Here is a 25,539-nt window from a genome sequence, read left to right on the forward strand (position 1 = left end):
CTGATGAGGTCTAGATCCAGGGCAGTGGCATCAAGGATTAACAGTAGGTTCGGATTCAAGAAACGTTTCTGAGTTAGAATCAGCAGGGAATATGAGAGGTGGAGTATGGGAGGGCTGGAGGCATGCCGTAAATAGTGACAGCCAAATACGGGGAGAGACCAGCGAGGCCAAAGGATGAGTTAAGTTTAGGACACATTGTGTTCCGGCCACTCTGTGACATTGACCAGTGGACAGTTAAAAATATGTTTGGATCTTCTCTCTTGGGAGAGAATGTTGGAGCTAGAAATTACAGTTTGGGAATAATCAACAAATTGGTAGACACAAAAGACATGAGAGTAGAAAATGTGTATACCATGAGAAGAAAAGGCCTAAAAGACAACCTTTGTTTGTGACAATTTGACTTTTGTTTAGTTTTTTTCCATTGGTGTTATCATTATTACCATTATGAATGAATATTTTAGGGAGCAGAGACAATTTACTGGATGTTTGGGGCAGGAAGGACTTGCTCTTGTTCTCTTAGGATGAACATGCTAATGATAATAATGCAATACAGAATCACAAATCTACAGGCTACAAGAGATGCGAGCGAGCCCGCGAGGACGCTTCAACTCTCCAGATCTGATGGGAAAGAGCAGAACTGGAGATCCTAGCTCTGACTCACGCAGTATGCTTGTTTGCATTACTCTTTCCGAATGCAGCAGACACTGTAAATATTTTGCCTTCTCCACTAGATGGTAAGCTTTTGGTTTTTTTTTGTTGTTTGTTTGTTTTTATTTTTTTAATTAAATTTATTTTTTTTTATTTATTTATTTTTGGCTGCGTTGGGTCGTCGTTGCTGCGCCTGGGCTTTCTCTAACTGCAGCAAGCAGGGTCTACCCTTTGTTGCCGTGCGCAGGCTTCTCATTGCGGTGGCTTCTCTTGTTGTGGAGCACGGGCTCTAGGCGCGTGGGCTTCAGTAGTTGTGGCACGCAGGCTCAGTGGTTGTGACTCTTGAGGTTCGTTGCTCCTAAGCACGTGGGATCTTCCCCAACCACGGCTCGAACCCGTGTCCCCTGCATTGACAGGCTGACTCCTAACCACTGCGCCACCAGGGAAGTCCTAGATGGTAAGCTTTTGGAGAGGAGGAGCTATGAGGTAATGCATAGAAAGCGCTTAGTGTAGTGCCTGGCACACCTCTTTGATGGTGGCTATTATGAATTCAATTATCCTTTTGCATTCTTGGCAAGAGTTGGCAGGGAATTTTGTACACATCGGGTACAAAAAAATTCATCCATGCTGTCTATGATCAAGCAGTTCATGGCACCACAAAGCAATTTCTATTTCTTTTTCTTTTTTTGATTTGCTGGAGTCAAGTAAAGACTAGCTGAGTGGATGACTCTCTCCCAATTGGGAAACGTGTCTCCTACCCATTCTCAAAGTTTGCCTTAGCTTGACCCTTGGACATAACCTTGAAGAAGAGTTTCTGGGTCAGCAGAGCTCGTAGGCAGGGCCCCCAGTTCCCTACCCCCTCAAAATCTCGAAGGCCAGAAGCCCTGGGGAGCCTTGGTTAGCACTGCTAGGAGACCATAAAAATATGTGACCTCTTTCGCGACTAATCCAATAGGTAGTCCGGAGGCCACTGCCTCCCGCCCTCCTGCCCGCCCTCTCCCATCCCCCCTGCCACCCACCCGCGGCGGCAGTTCCCTCTAAGATGCCTGCTCTCTGTGAGTGCTGAGTTGCTGAGCTGCTCGTTCTCCATGTGACTTCAGTTTCCGTCAGTTCCTTCCGCAAGTGCTAAAATAATCTGATGCCCCAGAGAGAGCAGGCAGTTCAACCCCGCGTTCGGCTGCTGTCGAGGAGGAGGCCAGAGCCCCGGGAGAGGATGCGCCCCGCGGAGCCGCCTGGGCCTGCGGGAGCCGTGAGTATTTCCTGAGGGGCAGCCGCGGTCCCTCCAGAGGCGGGCGGCTCGGAAGAGTGGGAAGGCAGGAGGTCAGCGTCCGTGGCCCACAGCTCGGGGCTGACGGGGAAGTTGTGGCTTGCTGCATCCAAGCTCCACCAGTTCTGTTTGGGGGCTACAGCTCTGGGTGGAGGTGGAAATACCTCCCTCTGGGAGACTTAGAGGTGGCGTGGTGTAGTGGAAACAGTGAGGGCTTCAGAGTCAGACCTGGGTTTGATTCCTGGCTCTGTGGGGGGAATTCCTGAGCCTCAGTTTCTTCGTCTGCGAAACGGGAACAGTAATGATCCCTCCCTGGGTTGGATGACTGGATGTAGTGAGACTGCTCTGTGAACACTCAGCCTGCATTTCCTGCCCAACAACGTGGACTGAGAACCACGATTTCATAGATGAAGACCCTGCAACTCATTAACAACAACATATTTATGGATACCTTCCATGTGCAGGCGAGGTGGAGTTCAAGGTGTGGGGTGGGGCTAGAGCTGTGAAGAAGACAGACAAAGCCCCTTCCCCACAGAGTGGGTGTCCTTGGGAGATTCCCCAGGTTCTGTTACTTGAACCCACAGCCTGGAGACTAGAGTCCAGGCCTCGGATCACCTTGTACAGTGTTCCTCTGTAGCCCACGCAGCTTCTCCATGTGGGCTGGATTCTGGAGGATTCAGCATATATCCCCCTGCCCTCAGGAGCTGACGGAAGTAAGGAGCCACCGAGCGGGCTGTGTGCTGCCCTCAGAATGGGCTGCCAGCTCACCGCACCCCTGAGGGGAGGTGACCACGTGTCCAACGGTGGCTGGGACTCCAGGAGGCTGAGGCAAGGTCCTAGGAATGGAGCCCCTGGATAGGGCTGGTCCAGGGTGGCGCACTTCCAGCGGGGAGTGAAGGGACTCCACGGGAAGTTTCTTCCATGACAGGAACAGCCTGTTAGGAGTCTGGACAGCAGAATCATTCAGAGCTTGTAGAGTTGGCCTTCTGAGGTCTCCTGTGTCCCCATCACCTACTGGCTGTGCTGCACAGACTCTTTCTGTGGAGGTTGATGGTTTACTGGGTTTTATAGCCCTGAGACATTTATTTTCCTCACATACCACATAGGTTTGTACATGTATGTCTGAGAGTTCCTAGAGGGGATTATAGAATCATGGGCCCCGGGGGTGGGGGGTAACCTCAACTCCCGTCTTTTTTTTTTTTTTTTTTTTTTTTGCGGTATGTGGGCCTCTCACTGTTGTGGCCTCTCCCGTTGCGGAGCACAGGCTCCGGACACGCAAGCTCAGTGGCCATGGCTCATGGGCCCAGCTGCTCCGTGGCATGTGGGATCTTCCCGGACCGGGGCACGAACCCGTGTCCCCTGCATCGGCAGGCGGACTCTCAACCACTGTGCCACCAGGGAAGCCCAACTCCCGTCTTTAGGTTCAACAAAAATCAAAACCTCTTTCACAAAGAGGATGATCTCATCTAATGGGTGCCCTCATGGGAACTTCATGAAAACCCATGTGAACCTGATCCCATAGAGTCCTTAAACCCATCATCCAAGAACAGGAGGCTCCCAAACAGAGAGCAGGCTCCTGGTAATTGTCCCGGGAACTGTGTTAGGGATACATTGACCTGTTTGTCTCTAGTCTTTCTGATTCTTTCGAAAGAGTGATGCTAGTACTGATTGCAATTTGTGTTCTGGCTGTAGTGTGCATCCACATCACAAAGTGTGAGCTAGATTCTTGGATGGAGCACTAGGTGTACCTCACATCATGCTCAGATCCACACTATAACCACATACATTAGGGGAGGGTGGGCTTTCACCCGTGACTGAAAAACATTATCTTTCTAGGACATGCATGTATGGTCAGGGAAGCTCACTGATGTATCTGCACATTAGTGACAAAAATTTTTCTTTATTATTCTCATTTCCCCCAAAATTATTCTTCTCAACCTCATCATCAAACAAATGTTATGTGTTCAACATGTGGGGGGTTCTGGGCTAGGTTAGATGCTGATCTCTGAAAGCTCAGAGAGGTGAGGAGAGGGAAAAAGGACACTGATCTTATCAAGCCTCACAAGCAACTGTCAACTTGAGTTTAGGGGTCGTTTAGTTTCACATGACAAAAACCTAACTGAGCTTGGTTTCAGGGGGGGAAAAAAAAAGAGGATTTATTGTTTCAAATGACCAAAAAGTCTATGGGGAATAGCTTCAGGCATGGCTGGATCTGGGTGCTCAAACATTGCCAGGCATCCATCTATCTCCATTCCTCACCTTTGCTTTCCTTTGTGTAGGCTTCATTATCAGGCAGATCCTAAAGTTGTTGACAAAGATGGCTGCCTGGAGCTCTAAGCTTAATTCCTACCAGTTTGGTATCTGAAGCAGGGAGAGGAAAGCCTCTTTTCTAATATTCCTAGCAAAAATGTTTAGATTGATTCTCATGGCCTTGGCATCTGTGCTGTACCTGTTATAAACCAATCACTGTGGTTAAGGAATTAGGAGGCTCTGATGGGCCCAGCCTTGATCATAGTGCTCATCTTGGAGCCATGAGTTGAGGCCAGACCCAAAAGAAAACAGACTTTTTAAGAAAGGAAGGGGGTTGGTCGCACAACATTGTAAATATACTTAACACTAATGATTTCTACACTTAAAAATGGTTAAGGTGGTAAATTTTATGTTAGTGTGTTTTACCACAAATAAAACATTTTTTAAAATAAAAGGAAGAGAGAAAAGAAAGGAAGGGGTGGTCTCCTCAAAGGGGAATTGAGGAGCTGTTACCAGGAGGAGAAATGAACATGGGTAGGCAAAACCAACTGATTTCCAGAGTGCATGGAGTCAGAGGCTGAGACCAAACCGCACGTGTCTTCTCATTTTGATGCATGAGTGATTTCAGGCTGAAGAAAGGGCATAAAAGAGGAAATAGAACCCTGTAGTGGTTCTCACTAGCAAGGTGGGCATGACGAGCAGGGCTGGTGCCAGTGATGGCTAAACGTGGCCACGAAACCCTGTGAGGACACAGGGACTCCCCACCTCCAACCTCAGCCCACAAGGTCGCCTTGCTCAAGTGCTGTGCTGTGTGCCCCAAGAAACTTTCTGTTGGCCTCTCCAGGAAAGAAAAGAATCGGCAGGGGATTTTTCTTCACAAGGTAGCACTTGGGGCTCTCTGTCTTTCCACCCTGGCTCTCTTAAGCAGGACCTAAGTGTCTGAGGCAACCCAGCACCCACAATGCTCCTCAGGGCTCATCTTGGGGTGCACATCATACTCCCCAATAACTTCATATCATTCTATTTTAGATGCCAGGCTGGACACTGGCCCCTCCTGATCGTCTCTATTTTTGCTCCTTGCTAGGCCCAGCCATGATCCCTCAGGTCTCTCCTGCCTTTCCAGTGTCTCCCCTCAGTGGTCCCACCAAAGGGAAAGGCTGAGCTCTCTTCCTCAGCCTGCAGGGTACATGGCAAGTGGGTCTTTCTATGCCTGGCCCTGGGCCACCTCCTTCACCCTCAGACATGTTAATGGTCTCCCTATCACTGCCCAGCCTGACACCCTGAGACTTCCTCGTGGGACTCTCCTGATGGCCTTTTTCTTTTTCTAGGTTCTTGTGCCCTTCCTCGGGTCCCTAAACTGAAGTTTCCATTTTCACTAATGTTACTGTCTTCTTATTTCCTTCTGAATCCCCAGTTTTTTCTAGGCTTTCTAGCTCTTTTTACAGAACCTCCAAAGGCCCTCATCTTTGTCATAGGTACACCCCATGGCATTGACAGGGTACCTCATCCCCAGAGAGGACCATAGCCCTCTGAACACTCAGGGGTGCTATTCAGGGTATCAAACACCACATGGAACGGGCACTGACCAAACAGAATGGACATTGTCCTTAGAAGCAGGGTCCTGGGGGCCCCTGCTGGGTCAGATGTTACCTCCTTGGTTGCTGGATCGTGGGGGAGAGGGAACTGGGAGTTACAAGAGAGGGGCCAGGCAGCTGGGGTGGGGCTCATGGGATACCTGTTTACCAACAACTACTTACCTGTGCAACCCAGCTGAACATTCACCCAACATACATTCCTCCCATACAGGTGCGCATCCAGCACCTCCTACCTGGGCCAGAACTCAGCTCTGGTTTTGGCTTCACTTTCTATAAGCCATGAGACTTAAGATATTCACTTTGGCCTTTTTGAAGCTTGGATTTCTTATCTGTAAAATGGGGACAATAAGCAAGGACTCTAACATAGGTATTTGTGCACCAATGTTCCTAACAGTATTATTCACAATGGCCAAAAGGTAGAAACAACCCAAATGCCCGTTGATGGATGAACGGAGAAACAAAATGTGGTCTATATATTATTCAGTCATAAAAAGGAATGAATTTCTGATGCATGCTATAACATAGAGGGACCTTGAAACCATCATCCTAAATGAAATAATCCAGGCAGAAAAGGACAGATATTATATGATTCCACTTATATGTGGTACCTAGAATAGGCAAATGTATAGAAAAGGAATAGTGGTTACCAGGGGCTGAGGGGAGGGAAGAATGGGAAGTTATTGTTTGATGGGAAAGAATTTCAGTTTGGGATAATGGAAAACTTCTAGAGAAGGATAATGGTGAGATTGCACAACAGTGTGAATGTGTTTAATTCTACTGAATTGTACTCTCAAAAAGGGTTAAAATGGTAAATTATATGTATATTTTACCACAATAATAAATGGAGATAATAATTCCTACTATGTAGAACTGTTGCAAGTATTACATGAGATCAAATATCTATAAGAAGCCTTTGCAACCTCAAGTGCTATTATTATTATTATTATTATTATTATTATTATCATTAACCAGTAGCATTAAATTATAATCCAGTTGTTTTGGCTTTATCCAACAACTCCCTAAAAATCATTATTTGGGGGAGGGCGTTAAAAATATCACATTACTCCCATTCCTCTGTGAACTCAAATAAGTGTTAGAGAAGGGCTTCCCTGGTGGCGCAGTGGTTGAGAGTCTGCCTGCCGATGCAGGGGACACGGGTTCGTGCCCTGGTCTGGGAAGATGCCACATGCCGCAGAGCGGCTGGGCCCGTGAGCCATGGCCGCTGAGCCTGCGCGTCTGGAGCCTGTGCTCCGCAACGGGAGAGGCCACAACAGTGAGAGGCCCGCGTACCACAAAAAATAAAAAAAATAAAAAAAGAAGTGTTAGAGAGAGAAAAAAAATTAGCCTTATAACAGGTAACCCACCTTGCTAGTATAATTTGAAGGATTTTTAAAAGGGTAAAATTATCTCTCCTACTGTCTTGAAACTACACCATGAACGTTTTATTATTTTTCATTATTACCTATATAAATACCTATTAAAGAGCAGTTCATTAAAGAGGATATCATTCACTCTTTAGTATGAGCTGCTTTCCTGCTAATTCTGGCTGAGAACACTAAGGCAGTGATTATCAAATCTTTTTTTTTTCTTCTTACAAGACAGAAACTTTTTTTTTTCCAAATAAAATAGCTGACTTTGCAATCTCAATTAAATTGAGATTAAATTAATTAAATTGATCCAGAAGATTGAAAAAGTAGGAACTTTTTTTTTAAGGTTAAGTCACTTGATATGCAGAGACTTCCCTGGTGGCGCAGTGGTTAAGAATCCACCTGCCAGTGCAGGGGACATGGGTTTGAGCCCTGGTCCGGGAAGATCCTACATGCTGCGGAGCAACTAAGCCCATGCACAGCAACTACTGAGCCTGCGCTGTAGAGCCCGCAAGCCACAACTACTGAGCCCGTGTGTCACAACTATGGAAGCCCACGTGCCTAGAGCCCATGCCCTGCAACAAGAGAAGCCACTGCAATGAGAAGCCTGAGCACCGCAACAAAGAGTAGCCCCCAGTCACCGCAACTAGAGAAAGACCGCACAGCAACAAAGACCCAAAGCAGCCCAAAAATCACTTGAGGGCCTCCCTGGTGGCGCAGTGGTTGAGAGTCCGCCTGCCGATGCAGGGGATACGGGTTCGTGCCCCGGTCCAGGAGGATCCCATATGCTGCAGAGCTGGGCCCGTGAGCCATGGCCGCTGAGCCTGCGCATCCGGAGCCTGTGCTCCGCAACGGGAGAGGCCACAACAGTGAGAGGCCCGCGTACCGCAAAAAAAAAAAAAAAAAAAAAAAAAAAAATCACTTGATATGCATTCTGAAGTATTTAGGGGGAGGTGTACATATGAGTCTAATCTATTTTGAAATGCATCAAAAAATAAGATAGCTTGAAGGATGGATAGAAGGATAGGTAGATGGATAGATATGTGATTAAAAACAAATATAGTAAAATATTAATAGTAGAATCTAGGTAGTGGGTATACCAGTGATCACTGTTAAATTTTTTCAACTTTGCTGTATGTTAAAAATTTTCATAACGAAAATTGGGGGAAAAGTCAAATTACTATTAACACCCAACCACCACTCACATTCTTTTCATAAACATAAAAATAAAATATTTTTTAAAATGTAAGACTTCCATAGGCATTATAACTATCTATACTATAGTATCATGTTATTTGGATTATTGAATTATTGCGCATCTGAACTATGAGGATATGATGAGGAGGTGACACATGTCCTGGGCCTTGAAGGATGAATAAGAGTTCAGCAGTTGGAGAATACCAGAAAAAGGACATTTCCCACAGAGGAAACAGTGTGTGACTGAGTCAGGGATAGCCAGTATCCCAGGATGGCTGGGGCTTGTGGAACTGACACTGAGTTTTGCTGGCTTCACAGACTAAGTTTGAATTGCAGCTCTGACATCTCTAGCTACGTGGCCCAAACCTTTGTGAGCCTCAATTTACCAAGTGTGAGATGAGGATAACATTTACTTGCTAGGATTTTGTGAGGATTATTATATGTAGAGCACCTGGTCTAGCACTTACCCCAAGGTGAGCCTCAATAAACATTAGATACTGCAGTTAAGAGCCTAGAAGGCAATCTGGGAGCTGGACTACTATCCCAGTCGAGCTGGTCAGTTATCAGGAATCTATATCATTTCATTCCTCAGTTGCCCTCTTTCTCAAGGGAACCAGGGTCGGCTGGTTGGGTGGGAGTGATACATTTCCACTCTGGGCAATAAATCTCGGTTATCACCTATAACCCCTTCCATCCATAATCTCCCACAGACTCTGGGTGTTGCCTCCTCTGAATATCCCAAGGCTCACACATGGAAGGGAGAAGGTACTGCAGTTCCTCTGTCTTAGTTAACACCACCTCCCTGTTTGCACAGAGGAACTCTGCCTTCCCTTTAACCTGACACTACCTTATCTTATTAGTGTAGTCCACAACATTTCCTTATTGACAAAGCCTTTTCACACACATTCTCTCATTCAGTCTTTTTTTTTTTTAATTCATTTTCTTATTTATTTTATTTTTGGCTGCATTGGGTCTTCATTGCTGCGCATGGGCTTTTTCTAGTTGCAGCGAGTGAGGGTTACTCTTCGTTGTGGTGCACGGGCTTCTCATTGCGGTGGCTTCTCTTGTTGCAGAGCAGGGGTTCTAGGCACGCGGGCTCAGTAGTTGTGGCTCGTGGGCTCTAGAGCGCAAGCTTGAAGTTGTGGCACACGGGCTTAGTTGCTCCGCGGCATGTGGATCTTCCTGGACCAGGGCTTGAGCCCGTATCCCCTGCATTGGCAGGCGGGTTCTTAACCACTGCACCACCAGGAAAGCCCTCTCATTCAGTCTTGACATAACCCTGTGAGATCAGCAAGGCAGCTGTTATTGTCAACCAGAGCCACCACAGGAGTGAAATGATCAGAGAGAACAAACCTATGATACTGAACAGAAACGACAAGTTTGAAACGAATACGTTATTGGTTGGGTGCCTATCCACAGAGAGTATGTGTGTTTCTCTATAGAAAGGAGACACCACCAGCCGCATAAGAACAAGGTGTTATCACCCCCGTGGGAGCAGATTTGCATCTTTTAAGACCTGTGGCCAGATGCAGCCTGTGTCTATGGAACAGGACAGAGTGACTTGACTTCTGTTGGTTCTAAAGGGCTGACCTTGACCACACAGGGAACCTGGTTGACTCATTTGTAGCCCCGAGGAGACAAGTCAGCAGGGTAGCACTCAGGCAGCTTCACACCCTGGCTGCCTGGCGTTGCTATAGGAAGAGCCCAAAGGAAGAAGAGCTGCTGTGGCCTCCAGCTTCCCTCCAGGTGGAGGCAGAGCCCCAACCTTTCCCAGACGAAGACTTTTCTCACAAGAGCCTTTGTGGAGCCTGGCTGACCAGGTGTGCTAGGCTCTGAGTAGGAAAAAGAGATCTGGATTTTAAACCGGTGCTTGGAAACCATTGCATTGCATTCTCTGTGGCACCTTGTCCATGTCACTTCATTTCTCTGGCCTGAGTGTTCTCACCTCCGAAATACTGGTGGATAGTCCCTTCAGAATGCTGCAGTTCTTCTCAAAAGGGTGGTCAGTTACAAAATTTGAATGAAAGTGCAGTTGCTAAGAGTCACCTGCCACAGAACTGTCCTTCCTCACATAAATTCTTAGGACCACATATTCAAGGAGCATTCCAACAAATTCAAATGATGCAACTCCTCATTTATTTGTCCAGGCTTAAAGGGGGATCCAAGTCCTGGAAGCAAATGCAAAGGGGCCCCAATAGTACAATAGGGAAAATACAAAACAGAATGTGTAGTATATTTGTTAAAAGAATATGCATGCATCTGCATGTGTGTAGAAAATACTTGAAAGGATACATACATGTCAGCATCTCAACAGTGGGGAGAATTGCACCTGATATTTACTTTGTCCACATCTGTATCTTTGCTTCTTTGTATTTTCTAATTTGCCAGCCATCAACTTCAATTACTATATTAAGACAAGCTTTTAAAGAATAGAAACAATCTATTATTAGTTAAACATTAAAATATATGTCATAATCGAGCCTAATAAATATCACTGAAATAGAGAATTTCTTATAATTACTTAGAATTGAGTTGATTGTGAGTGTGCTTAAAAGGATTATGTTTGGAGTCAATGGAAGAAAAAATATCACTGACTAATAACTAAAATAAGTTTTATTATAGACACTACTTTTACTTTTCAGAGTCCAGGGGTTTTAGATCTGGGGTTGCATATTCTTAGCCCAGACCCTGGAAAGGTGGCTGCAAAGATAAAGGAAGAGCCCAGGGTAAGGGGACACATGGAACAGGTTCAAAGCCTGGCTCTTATCTTGAGTACATCACCCAACTTCTTGGCCTCAATATCCTCCCCAGTAAAATGGGAATCATAATGCCTGTGTTGCAAGGTTATTACTGTATTAAGACAACTTTTATAACAAAGTTCAAAAAATAGTTTTTGTCATCATTATAGTATCCTCATCCCTGGGAGGCTGTCCACCTGCCTGTGCTTAAACACACCTGGGGTGGCAGCTCCCTGTTTAGTGAGCAGGTTCCTGACATCTTTCTGTGTTGAATATACTGCTACTGAAGCATTTTTAATTGCCACACATTATACCTATTGTATAACTGTATCATAATGTATTTAGCCAATCCTTTCATTGTTGGACTTTTAGATGATTTCCACCTTTTTATTATTATCACTGAATATTTGCCGTATTATCACTGAATACAGCAATGAATATTTCTGTAAAAATATTTTTACCTACACTGTAATTCCTAAGTATAAATCCCTAGAAGTGGAATTATTGTATAAAATAATGTTTTCAAGGTCTTTGATAAATCGTGTTAAATTGTCCTTCAGAAAAAGTGTGCCAATTTGCTCTCTCCTATCTGCAGGATATGAGACAATTTCAGGGGGGCACTCAAAAGCCGTTGTATTGCCTATATTTTAACAAATTTATTAGTTTTTAAAACTTGAAGTATAGTTGATTAACTCTATTGTGTTAGTTTCATGTGTACAGCAAAGTGGCTCAGTTACACACATACCTATCTATCTATTCTTTTTCATGGTCTTTTCCATTATAGGTTATTACAAGATACTGAATACAGTTCCCTGTGCTACACAGTAGGTCCTTGTTGGCTATCTATTTTATATATAGTAGTGTGTGTTTGTTAATCCTAAACTCCTAATGTATCCCTCCCCCACCCTTTTCCTCTTATGGTAACCATACGTTTATTTTCTACGTGAGTCTATTTCTGTTAACAAATTCATTATTAAGAGAGGAAGCCAGAGAAGCAAATTATGAGGTCTGAATTCACACATCTCAGTTCTAAATGCTCTCTTGTTCCAATCCTCAATTTGCAAGTTCTTTTTTAATGAGTCAATATTCTTTGCAAAATATAGGAATGTTTGACCAAAAATACAACTGGTTCTTTACTTTTATAACTATTCTGCATTTTCTTTTACATGTAATTCCAAAATCAAAATTTAAAAATCTTTGGATGCGAAAGTACACATTTTGTACATTTCTCCAAAGAAGATATAGAAATGGCCAATAAACACATGAAAAATGTGCAACATTACTAGTCATCAGGGAAATTCAAATCAAAGCAACAAAGAGATAGCACTTCACACCTGCTAGGATGGCTATAATAAAAACGACAGAAAATGACATGTGTTGGTGAGGATGAGGAGAAATTGGAACTTTAGTAATGTTGCAGACATCACACCCTTTACCTCTAAATAATTCAGTGTGTATTTTGTAAGAGCAAAGACAGTCTTACATAACCACAGCACAGTGGTCAAAATCTGTAAGTTAACACTGATATAATACTATCATTTCAAATGTTGTCTGTATTCAAATTTTACTAAGTACTCCAGTAAGGCCCCTATAGTATTTTGATCATTTGGTTAAGGAGGCATTTGCCAGTTTTTCCACTATAAAGCCATTATTTTCACCTTTGTAAAATTAACAAGTAACTTATATTAATAAGATACTTTAAGACTATATTAATAGCTTGTTTCCCAACAAATTTTCGCTCTTTAGTTTTACCATCCCTTGTGATTCTTGCCTATAGGGTGCACTTTGAAAAATACATTCTTGCATTCAGATTTCAGCTACTTTCTCTAATTTTCAGGTAGCATCATAATGCTTGAATGTGCTCTTTTGAAATATTACGTTCTATTTTGTCTCTGTGTTCAAGCTTATTAAAGAGCACAAGTCCTGTTTTAGTTAGGTTCTTTTTGTTGCTAAGATGCAACTTTGGGGCCAGCCTATGGGGGTGGTGATGGTGGTGAGGTGCTATCATGAAAAACCATGGAGCTTGGAAATGAACCCAGCCATTTTCCAAGAACCACCAGGAACCAGAGAGGCAGCCTTGAGCCCATTCTCCCCACCCTCTCTCCCAGCCTTCGCAGTCCACCCTCTTGTCATTCTTCCTAGTCCATCTTCTCTGATCTTTGCCCTCTGTTGACTATCTCATTCTTTTCTTTCCATATGCCTTGTCGTCTAGCTTCTGCTTTTGCTTTCTCATGGCAAATCCCTCAAAAATTCAACTCCACCTCCTCTCTCTGTGCCTCTTGGCTCCAATTTCCACTGCTAATTACCTAATTCTCTCCCTTGTCTCACTGCACTGAGATCAGTCATAGGATGATGGCCACAAGTAAGGAGTGACCTCCCCTGGTCAGGTGCTTCCTGAAGGCTCTGTCAGCTTGGTGGAGGTCCAGGTAGTGGTGATGTCATAAGCTTCTCCTGAGGGCTGCCCCTCCAGAGGAACTGTGGGTCTGGTGGACAGAGCAATTGACCTGGACAGTGGAAATTACAGTAGTACATCAACCGTGTTTCCTGAACCACAGTCAGGCCACGTGATCTAACACTTCCGTGCCCCTTTCAGGTGTGAGAGATGCTGTCTGGAGGCTCTAGTTTGAATGTCAAAATGTTAGAATTTTCAGGATATTTTAAAGGTTTATGTGTAATGCATTTTAAATTTAACACCTGTTTCCTGAGTACCTTTCTGAGAAGAAAGTTTGAAAAATGTACATTCCTGGAAATTTAGGGACAAAAGATTACCATAATCCCTGTCCCTTTAGGAACTCCAACATTTATGTTATTTTTCCCATTATTTTTTAATTTTGAAAAATTTCAAATTTACAGGACAGTTGAAAGAAAGTACAATGCTAAATTTGTCAGTTGGTAATAATTAGCTTTAATTCTCTCTCTCTCTCTCTCTCTGTGTCCTTCTCACTCTCTATCTTTGTTGAGCCATTTGAAAGAAGGTTACATAAATTGTAGACATCATGAAATTTCACCCCTAAATATTTCAGCATGCATTTCCTAACAATAAGGCACTTATCTGCATAACCACAACATCATTATCATACCTAAGAAAATTAGCAATAATCTGGTAATATCATTTGTACATAATATCACCTAAAAAGACATCACTTAGTACACATGTAAATTTCCCCAATTGTCTCAAATTTTTCTTTTAGAGATTTTTTTAAAATCCAAAATCAACTCAAGGTACATGCATGGGATTTGGTTATTATGTTTTTTAGTCACTTGTAATCAGACCTCTCCCCTCCCCTGCCTTTCTTTGTTTTTCAAGACTGACTTTTTTTTGAAGAGTCCAAGCCAGTTGTCTTGTAGGACATCTTACAGTCTGAATCTTTCATTATGACTGGTTCAGGGGAAACAATTTTTGGCAAGGGTACTACCAAAATGGGACTTTGTGTTTCCCAAGGCACCACACCTGGAGACTCAGGATGCAGGTGGTCTCATCATGGGAGATGCTAAGTATAACCATTTGGTGACAGTTGAGATCACTCTTTTTTTTTTTTTTTTTTTTTTGCTAAGAATCAGAGACCAGAGCTGCTTGCCTGAGGCATTCAAATACTTCTTGGTAGCAGGAATTATTTGAAGTGGTCACAGACTGGGGTTTCTGTTCTTTATTATCTGTTTTCTGTGGTCTGTGACCAGCTGCCCTTCCCTCTCTCCCAGGATCCCCAGTGGGATCTGCTCTTTTATTTTTAAACAAACGTGAACTCCCTTTCTGTGGAGTCCTCTACCTAGCACCCGTGCCTTTTGTGTTCAGCGATATCACCATCACACGTTTACACTCCACACTTGTGCAAACTCTGCTTCTAGAGATTCTGCCCCTCATCCCCTCCCCCCCGCCCCACCCACAAATATTTGTTTCTAACACTGAGAGTTCTCCACTTTCACCTGCAAGACCTCTTTCTTTAAAGCTTTTTAAGCTTATCTGGTTATTTTGCAGAGAACATTCTCAGTTACATGCTAATGTATGGATAACACTCTTAGCACTTGCTAATAGTGCCATTAGCAAAGAGGTTGCAGTCCCAGCTCTGGAGGCAGCTGCTGTAGTAGTAGCAGCAGCTGGAGAAGGTGGGGAGGTGAGAGGGAGTGAGGAGGTGATGTTCAGGTTGCCCCCGAATACTAGAAATCCAGCATCCTTTCCTGAAAATGAATCAGAAAATACCAACAAAGCAAAACCAAAACTCAGGTCAGAGTTACTCCTTAGTATTCCCAAACTTTGAGTGTGAGGATACCTTTTTATGGACAAAAATACCTGTAGATCAGCCCCTCCCTGAGGGTTGTGTTTTACTATCCTCTGATAAAGACATTCCATGACAACAGAAAGCTACTTGAAATTAATAACCCTTAAAAGAATAAGGGATATTCATATTTTTAAAAAATATTAATAAGGAATATTAATACAGGAAAACCTACATCCATGTGAAAAAAAATAGTGTACATGTGTGTTTGTCAGGGCTTCCCTGGTGGCGCAGTGGTTGAGAGTCCGCCTGCCGATGCAGGGGACACGGGTTCGTGCCCCGGTCCGGGAAGATCCCACATGCCGCGGAGCAGCTGGGCCCGTGAGCCATGGCCGTTGAGCCTGCGCGCCTGGAGCCTGTGCTCCGCAAAGGGAGAGGCCACAGCAGTGAGAGGCCCGCGTACCGCAAAAAAAAAAAGAATGGGACTTACTATTTTCTGCTTCCACACTTGGAAAGAACTCTTCAACCTCGTTATCTGGTTTAAGAAGAACAGATACAAGCAGATTCTGTTAATGCCATCTGCTTCTCATGTCAGGATCTCAGGTCTTCTATGGGTTATTTTCCCAGTGGTCGCCCAGACCAGGAGGAAACATGGTACTTTTTCAGACCCTACTTGGAACATGGGTTGATTTGCAGTTCTTTTGTGTTACTCTGTGGCTCCCACAGTGGTTCACAGCCAATGAAATAGGCACCCTTGGTCCAAGCCCTTTTAATTATAACAAGGGGAGGTTCCAGGTTACCCCCATTTAAATTGTTAATGTCATACTGTCATGTGTGCTCTCCATCATAATTGTTCTTCATTCACTTCACTTTCTCCGCCAAAAATGTATCTAAGATGAGAAACATTTGGCTTAAAAAATGGATGTATTTTTCAGAAGATATCAGACAGATAGGAGTAAGGTGGGACGGTTACTTTTTAAAAAGCACACTCAAGCATAGACGCTCTCATACAGCTGGAGACACTGTTGAGTGGTCCTCACCCAGCTGAGGGTAAGTGTGGGTGGAGGGAAGCAGTCCTGTGCACACAGGAGAGGGTTCATGGGATTCTTCCTATGAGACTTGGCATCCCAACTGTTTATCTTGTACTCTTCACCATGCCGTGGCTCTGAGGAAGGCTTCTGCAGCCACACACCCCAGGAAGAGTGTTTCTCAACCTAAACGGTTATTATTTTGAAAGTCTCTTACTGCTTTTCAGAGTCATTACATACCTTTTTGTTTTGTATTGTTCCAAGCCCATTCTCACTTACATCATTGTATCAGTCAGGCTCCAACCAGGAAACAGAAACACAGAGATTATTTAAAACAGAGGAAATTTAGTACAGGAAATTGGCTACACATGATGGAAGAGGCTGAGAAGCCAACCGGAGAACAGACAGTTAATCCAGAGATTAGCAACTTTGGGAAGCTGCCACCTCCCCTAGGTAGGGGGAGGATACTGGGAGGACTACCAGAGCCTGGGCGTCACCAGAAGAAACTCAAGGACTTCTCTAACCTCCCAGTAGTGCTCCCCATTGACCAAACCAGCCAGAGGCCAGCTGACACCCAGAGCCTTCAGAAATCAGTCCCCGCAAACCAGAGCTGGGTGGGGCAGGGTAAACTATGGCTCTGAGGACAAACTGCTCTCAACCAGCATAGTCATCTGTTACTGGGATTAGCCTTTTTTTTTTCTATTCAAATACATTTTTTCTGGAATTTATTCATGCAGAATTTGTAGTCCAACCTTCCCACATAACTTTCACACACTTAGTTGGTAAAATGATTTACTCATTCTTCCACCAAATTATTCATTCTTTTCCCTTTTTTCTGTGGCTGTTAAATTACCTTGGCGATTACACATAGGAGTAACAATCACTCATCCAGCTCACTGGTGTTAAGAACTCATAAATAATAATTGTTATTAAGTACCTTCATAGTTGAAGCACTTATGTATAGACTATTTGATTCTCATAAAAATTCTGAGTAGTTATTATTATCTCTGTTTTATAACAGGATTATCTGAGTCTCAGAGAATTTATGTGAATTGCTTAAGGACAAATAACAAATACTGGAGCCAGAATTCAAATCCTGGTCTGTCTGGTTCCAAATCCCATAATTTTCTCAGGCTGCCTCATGAGAGATGGAGTGCCCAGAGGGCACAGCAAGAGTCTCTCTGGGCTGGTTGACTGAGTTTAGGAGAAAGGAGAAAATATGCTTTAAATTTGCAAAAATTTTCTTGTTGACCCAGAAATTAAAATTACACTCTGGGCATAACTGACACCAGACCCATCTAGCATTCCAGTCTGCACTCTTGACCTGAACACATCTAAACTCAATATCAATATACAGGGTTGGCTGTTCTAAAATGTTCAGGGTCACAGCAGCCTGTACCATCCCAAGCCTGACAGAGGGGATGAAGGATGAAGGGAGTAAGTCCGTGGTTCCCATCTTTCTCTCTCTCCTCAATTCAAACCCAGTGAAATTTGAATGTTGGACAGATAATGAATTTTTTTTAGTATAAGTATGTCCCAAATATTGCATGGGACATATTTACACTAAGAAGTTGTTTTTTGTTTATCTGGCATTCCAACAGCATCTTGTAATTTGCTAAGTCTGGCAACCTTATCTCAAGGTGGGCAGTGATCCTACCGTGTGTGTGTGTGTGTGTGTGTGTGTGTGTATTGGGAGTTCACTGAGGACAGGAGCCCATATGGCCCTGTTTTTGCCATCTGTGCCCTGTACGTGCCATGAGGTAATAATTCCTGCACAGGTGCAGAAGTAGAAGGAGAGCCTGGGAAGGGGACTCCCAGTGTCTGGCAAATATGGCTGAATTCTGAATTGGAGGTTCCCTCTGTGGTAAGGAAAGCTGGCCTGACCTGAAGTGAAGGTTAAAGCTGACTTACCTAGATTCACTTAGCTTTTCTGTTATTCTTTCACTGGTGAGTATTCAAATCTGACCAGAAAGTTAAAATTAGCCTTAGAGATGTGTAAACTTATTCGAAGAAAGGGAAAGAGGAAGGGGCTAAAGATGGCTAGATGCGTCAGGCAGAAATGTCTGTGTGTCCCATGGAATAGGTGAGGAGTTCATGTTAGCACTGGAACTGCTGGCCCAGGAGACAATTCAAGAGCAGACCCTGTGGTCCTTCCTGTGGTCCTTCCTGGGGGGATGTCAAGGAGAGGATGGGGCAGGTGAAATGCTGGGACCAGGCTCTTGCCTCTGATTCTGAGGAATGCAGAGCTAGGAGGGGATGCCACTGGGCTATAAACTCTCCCAACAAGAGGGTAGTCAATTCAACAGCACCTACTGGGAGAGAAATGACCCTGGCTACTAATCCTAGAGCTCGGGGGTGGGGGTTCTGGGGGCTACTTCCAGCCCTGCCACTAAGTCGCTCTGGAACCTTGAATAAGCCCTTACTATCTGTGGCCTTTTTATCTTTGGCCCTGTAAAAATGTGGCAGTGGAGGGTATATTACATTTCCATTATGGTTTCTCTTAGTTCTAAAATTCTATTGGTCTATGTATCATTTTATGCCTTCTCATGACTCCAGTTGTGTGCTCACCGGCCAGGTAAGAGAGCTGGTAACCACACTTCATCAATAACCCTTATTATATCTGAAGATTGCTTTTTCATTTTTCCCTCAGCTTTTTCCCTTATGCAGGCAAAATATCAAAATCCTTTTTTCAAAGGTCTCTATTCAAATGAGTTAATCAGTGAGGTCTACTCTTTTCTAAAAGCCTCATGTCAACACAGCAATTAGTAACTCTATGAGACCAGAGGCTACAATTAATGTTTCAATCCCAGTTCACTATTCATTCATTCAGCAAATGTTTATTGAGCTCAGGTGATGCATGGCAGATTTGAGCTTTGAGAGGAACATTTCAAGAGAACTATGAAACATGGCAAACTCTAGGTGACCTGAGACCCAGTTCCTCAAATGATTTGCTTCTCTCTTCTGTTGCTGGACTCTTGGGAGTTTCAGGTTCAGCCACCTGCCCATTAAATGGTAGAGGCAAAATGAAAATGAGTTCTTGTTGACAGTTGAGTGAGAGGTTAAATGTGTTGGCTAAGTTGAGGTATTTGAATAATCTGTGGGTTTCCACCTCCCTGTAGCCGTGGGCCTCCAACAGCGGACATACTGAGAACTGGCTCTTTCTCCCGGGAGCGCATAGCAGCCCTCTGGGATGTCCTACTCTTACCCGCTTCTTCCTTGCCCTCTGTCCACAGTGCTGCACTTGAGATGGAGTTACTGCCCCTTTGGCTCTGCCTGGGTTTTCACTTCTTGACAGTGGAATGGAGGAATCGAAGTGGAATTGTCATGGCCACTTCCCAAGGGGGCTGTGAGTTGGTGAGTTTTCCTGGGCACTCCAAGTTGTCTGTTGCTCCTGTCCTGACGAGGTTGGGTCCATTTGGAAAGCTGATGGATTGTCAGTCAAGGAGGGGAGGGAATGAATGAGTCTGAATCACTCTGTACCTACTTACCACGATGCCATGTGCAAGCTGCTTTTTAATCAAAGGTAAAGATGATGCTTGGGAAAGGCCCTGCCCCGCCTTTCTCATACCTGCTAAGGACAGGTGATCCCAGAGACAGGCCAAGGTCAGCCACCTGGAACAAGAACACCTTGTTAAGAATCTGGATGATGGAGCTCCACTAATGGTATCAGAATCTCTGGGGGCATGCATATTAAAGTTGAAGAAGCCCTGACTCAGAGTCTGTGTGTGAGCCCATGGCAAATGCTTAACCAGCTGTACTGAAGAGCATGCTGCCCATGCTGCCCTGCACAGAAATGTCCTTGACCACGCTCAGGCTTACAGCAATCCAGGGAGAGATACCTGAGCTTTTACAGTTCACCCTCTCCAGGGCTTTCAGCCTATATGTGGAAGCAGACTTGGGTCCTAATAACTGAGCACTCTCTAGAAATTTTCTCCTTTGCCTATAACTTAGTAGTATTAAAAGTTGAGAAACATACATTTAATGAATATTCCTTGAGCCGTGTTATATACTAGGCACTGGGAAGACAAATTGGATGTCAGGGTTAATAACATTCAAAAATGCGTTCTTAAAGCTGATGAATCTTAAAAACCCAGCTGGTCTTGGTTCTTGACCACTTTTAGTAACCTCTAACCACTGTGCTGAAGTAGACTCCGGTAGGGGGTAAGGGTTATGAGCCAGACCAGGTTTAAATCCCAGCCCCATCACTTACTAGCTGGTGACATTGGGCCAATCTGTGCTTCAGTTTCCTCATCTGTAAAATATGTAGGTAATAATAGTGCCAACCAATAATACCATAACACTGGGCTGCAATGATGACTAAATGAGTTAATGTATGTAAAGCACTCAGAACAGTGCCTTGTGTGTAGTAAGTGCTATGTGTTTTATCTACTGTTATTATTGTTGTTAGTCTCTGCTATACAGACGTCCATTATTCCCTTACAGAGACAATGAAAGATTAACTTCACAGTAGCTAATTCAGGAGTTACCAGGCATAGGAAGAGGAGGGAATAAAGTGCAAGTTCTTTGACAGCTTGCAGGGTTCAGGCTAGACTCCCTGCCTGACCCTCTGCAGCCTGGTGGGCAGGAGTAGGGACTCAGCTACCAGTGAGATCAAAGAGTGGCTTTCCAGTGCTCTTTTGAATTGAGGGTTGAGAGTTTGAAAGTCCAGCTACTCTCCAAAGCCCCTCCTTGCATTAGCCATGCAACATTATCACGAAGTGTATGTGATAAGCTTTCTTGGGCTCTGATGGCCACGTGGACTTTTTGCAACACGTCAGTGGGGCTGCAGGAATTGCAGAGACATGTCCCCAGCAACTGCAGCAACTCTGGTGAAACAGGGTCTCACAGCTTGAGGAAAGCCCCTAACCACAGCATTTCCAGTCCCCACGGGGGGAAGAACAACACTTACTCAAATAAAGAAATACATCTTGTTTCTGTATGGGGAGATTCAATTTTATAAAGATGTCAGTTCTCCCCCAAATTACTCTGTGATTATAATGCAATCCCAATCAACACTCCAAAGACTTTTTTTGGGGCGGGGGGAGGTGTAGAAGGAACTAGACAAATTCATTCTAACATTCATCTGGAAATTAGATATAACTCAAATGCTCAACGATAGGAGATTAACTAGAACATGCTAATAATCGTTCTAGCAAACATTTATTAAGCATTTATGTGACAGGTTCTATGTTAAGTGCTTTACATAAACAATCACACTGAATTCTCAAAAAAAAAAAAAAAAACCCAAGAGAAAATTACAAGTATAATTTACATTTTACAGGTGGTGTAATGAAGGTCCCAACTGGTTAGGTACCAGCCCAAGCTCACCCATTTGATAAAAAGCAGAATCAAGATGGGCTGATTGTAGGGATCTGGCTCTTAGCCACTGTGCTATTCATGCAATAAACTAATATACAGTTGCCTAAAAGAATGTGATCAAATTTATTTTTATTGCCAAGGCAATATATCTATCACATATTATTAGTGGGGGAGGGGAGGAAGTCAATTACTGAACGGTTTGTACAGTCTCATTTAAAAATGTTTTTTAATTTATTTTTTATTTTATTTTTTAAATTGAAGTATAGTTTATTTACAATGTTGTGTTAATTTCAGGTGTACAGCAAAATGATTCATATGTGTGTGTGTGTATATATATATATTCTTTTTCAGATTATTTTCCTGTATGGGTTATTACAAAATATTGAGTACAGTTCCCTGTGCTATACAGTAGGTCCTTGTTGGTTATCTATTTTATATACAGTAGTGTGTGTATGTTAATCCCAAACTGCTGATTTATCCCTCCCTAATGGTAACCATAAGTTTGTTTTCTATGGCTGCGGGTCTATTTATGTTTTGTATATAAGTTCATTTGTATCCTTTTTTTTTTAAACATTCCACATATAAGCGATATCATATGATATTTGTCTTTGTCTAGCTTACTTCACTTAGTATGATAATCTCTAGGTCCACCCATATTGCAAAGAAAAATTTTTTTAAGTTAGAGAATGTCTTTGGAAAAGAGTCCAGAGGAGATGGAACAATAGGTTAACAACGTTTCTTTGAAGGAGAGGCTGAGGTTACTGAATAGTTTAATTTTCATTATTTCTATAGTGTATCAATTTTTAATTAGGAGAAGTTTTATTTTAATAATCAGATAAAGAACTTGGGGCTCCAAGAGGTTAATTCCTTGCCCAGAGACCAAAGCTAATAAGTGTCAGAGCCAAGATTCAGACTTGAGTCTGTCATCTTTCCAAACCTGTGCTTCTTCCTCTCTCTCAGGAGTTTTCTCCCGTGTTCCACTACTCTGCTTGCCCCGTGGGACTGAGCCCACAATTTTAGGCAATCACTGACCTTGTTGTACTGACCAATCTGTGGAAAGAAACACCATTGCTCTTCCATCTCATCACTTAAAACTTTTTTCCTGGACACCGAAGGGATACCCTGAGGATGATTGCTTTTGCCAATCTTGTAGAAAGTGGGCTGAAGGAAGGTATCCTGAGGCTTGTGTGAGACCAGACCCTTCCGTCCTGGCAGCTTCGCCACACAGTCGCGGTAGAATGGTGTTCAGGAAAAGCACTGGATTGGCCAATAAGAGCTCTGGGCTCCTGTCCCAGCTCTGTCACTGGCTCTTCACCTGTCCTCTCCAGACCCCCTTTACTTCTCTGTATGATTCAGGCTGGTGATGAGCTCTCAAGTCCTCTTGAGCTGTAGTATTTATCAATCGAGAGCATAGAGGAGCCGCCCAGGCAAAGTTCCTTCAGGTAAAATGAAGATGCCACAGTGCTTCTGGTTCTTGGGCAGCATCCCTGTTAAACACACAGTGTTATGATCATAGCGATAACAATGCAATAGTGACCATTTGCATTAATAGCGTCCACTGTGTGCCAGGCACTATGCAGCCTCTGCCTAACCTCACTACAATCCTCTGAAGTAGGTGCTAACTTTATCTCCATTCTTCTGAGGAAACAATAGATTTAGACTAAATTATTTGCTCAAGGTCACATAGGGAATAAATGGCAGAGGTGGGATTCAAACCCCAGTAGAGACCTGATCCTCAGTCCCTCTCTGTAGTTAAAACCAAACTGCAATACAATGATCAGCACTCAGCACCCGATGGACAGGTTCTCCGATCTTCTCTAATACGCTGTGTGTGTTGAGTGAGGCCTGGAGCCTTAGTGAACAGTCTGATGAGTGAACTAAGTTTCTGTACATAAACCCTCACCTCAGAGGCCCCCACCCTGCTGACGTGTGTTTTTGGACCTAGCTGGATGGAGTCGCTGACTGTCGAGGGCAGAACCTTGCTTCAGTGCCCAGCAATCTCCCGCCATCCTCCCAGACACTCCTCCTGGATGCCAACCCTCTCAAGACCCTGTGGAACCACTCGCTGCAGCGTTACCCTCTCCTGGAGAGCCTCAGTCTGCACAGCTGCCACCTGGAGCACATCAGCCGCGGCGCCTTCCAGGAGCAGGCTCGCCTGTGCAGCCTGGCGCTGTCTGACAACTCCCTGTCCGAGAGCTACAAGGAGACAGCAGCTGCTCTCCACAGCCTGCGGGGTCTGCGCAGGCTGGACTTGTCAGGGAACTCCCTGACGGAAGACATGGCGGCCCTCATGCTACAGAACCTCTCTTCGCTGGAGTCCGTGTCCCTGGCCAGGAACACCATCATGAGGCTGGATGATTCTGTCTTTGAGGGCCTGGGCCGCCTCAGGGAGCTGGATTTGCAGAGGAACTACATCTTTGAGATTGAGGGTGGTGCTTTCGACGGCTTGCCCGAGCTGAGACACCTCAACCTGGCCTATAACAACCTCCCTTGCATTGTGGACTTCGGCCTCACCCAGCTGCGGTCCCTCAACGTCAGCTACAATGTCCTGGAGTGGTTCCTGGCATCGGGGGGAGAGGCCACCTTTGAGCTAGAAATGCTGGACCTCTCTCACAATCAGCTGCTGTTTTTCCCCCTCCTGCCTCAGTGCAGCAAGTTGCACACCCTCCTGCTGCGGGACAACAACATGGGCTTCTACAGGGACCTGTACAACACCTCGTCGCCACAGGAGATGGTGGCCCAGTTCCTCCTCATAGACGGCAACGTGACCAACATCAGCACCGTCAACCTCTGGGAAGAGTTCTCTTCCAGTGACCTCTCTGATCTACGCTTCCTGGATATGAGCCAGAACCAGTTCCAGTATCTGCCAGACGGTTTCCTGAAGAAAATGCCTTCCCTCTCCCACCTGAACCTCAACCAGAATTGCCTGATGACGCTCCACATCCGGGAGCACGAGCCGCCAGGAGCGCTCACCGAGCTGGACCTGAGCCAGAACCAGCTGTCGGAGCTGCACTTGGCTCCGGGGCTCCCTGGCTGCCTGAGGAGCCTCCGGTCCTTCAACCTGAGCTCCAACCAGCTCCTGGGTGTCCCCACTGGCCTTTTTGCCGATGCCAGTAACCTTGCTACAGTTGACATGAGCCACAATCAGATCTCACTTTGTCCCCGGCCGGGAGACTTAGACCCCGGGGGCACCCCGGGCTGTGTGGATTTCAGAACCATGGCATCTCTGAGGAGCCTGTCTCTGGAGGACTGTGGGCTGGGGGCACTACAAGGCCGCTCGTTCCAGGGCATGACCCTCACCCACTTAGACCTGTCTGGCAACTGGGGGCTTCTGAATGGGAGCATCGCCCCTCTCTGGGACATTGCCGCCACGTTACAGGTCCTGTCTCTCAGGAACGTGGGCCTCAGTTCCAGCTTCAAGGAGTTGGACTTCTCTGGGTTTGGGAATCTGAGGGACTTGGATCTGTCGGGAAATGCCTTGACCAGTTTCCCAAGGTTCAGGGGCAGCCTGGCCCTGCAGACCCTGGATCTCCGCAGAAACTTGCTCACGGCCCTTCCTCAGAGGGCTGTGTCTGAGCAGCTCGTGGGAAGTCTGCGGACCATCTACCTCAGTCAGAATCCATATGACTGCTGTGGGGTGGAGGACTGGGGGGCCCTGCAGCGCCTGCACACTGTCGCCGACTTGGCCATGGTCACTTGCAACCTCTCCTCCAAGATCATTCGCCTGACGGAGCTGCCCGGAGGGGTTCCTCAGGTCTGTAAGTGGGAGCGGGTGGACATGGGCCTGCTGTACCTCGTGCTCATTCTTCCCAGCTGCCTCACCCTGCTGGTGGCTTGCACTGTCATCTTCCTCACTTTCAGGAAGCCTCTGCTTCAGGTAATCAAGAACCGCTGCCACTGGTCCTCCATATACTGA

At 44.9% G+C, this 25,539-nt stretch overlaps 1 protein-coding gene across 4 annotated transcripts; it reads left to right on the forward strand.

Annotated features, from left to right (window-relative positions):
* Window positions 1-1,784: 1,784 nt before the first annotated feature.
* On the forward strand, window positions 1,785-25,539 carry NRROS (negative regulator of reactive oxygen species; the record flags this gene model as incomplete). 4 transcript variants are annotated; one of them, XM_079704454.1, is made up of 3 exons in its annotated part: window positions 1,787-1,897; window positions 19,538-19,658; window positions 23,569-25,539. In XM_079704454.1, the coding sequence occupies 2 exons, from the start codon at window positions 19,551-19,553 to the stop codon at window positions 25,537-25,539; spliced, it is 2,079 nt and encodes a 692-aa protein (XP_079560580.1). The 4 variants fall into 4 exon arrangements, 3 of the variants coding, with proteins under 3 accessions (XP_079560580.1, XP_079560581.1, XP_079560582.1); XR_013810901.1 differs by lacking the exons at window positions 19,538-19,658; window positions 23,569-25,539 and adding an exon at window positions 21,586-21,715 and having other exon boundaries at window positions 1,785-1,897; XM_079704455.1 differs by lacking the exon at window positions 19,538-19,658.

Source organism: Hyperoodon ampullatus (genome assembly GCF_949752795.1).
Source record: "Hyperoodon ampullatus genome assembly, chromosome: 5".
In the NCBI taxonomy this organism is placed as follows: Eukaryota; Metazoa; Chordata; class Mammalia; order Artiodactyla; family Ziphiidae; genus Hyperoodon; species Hyperoodon ampullatus.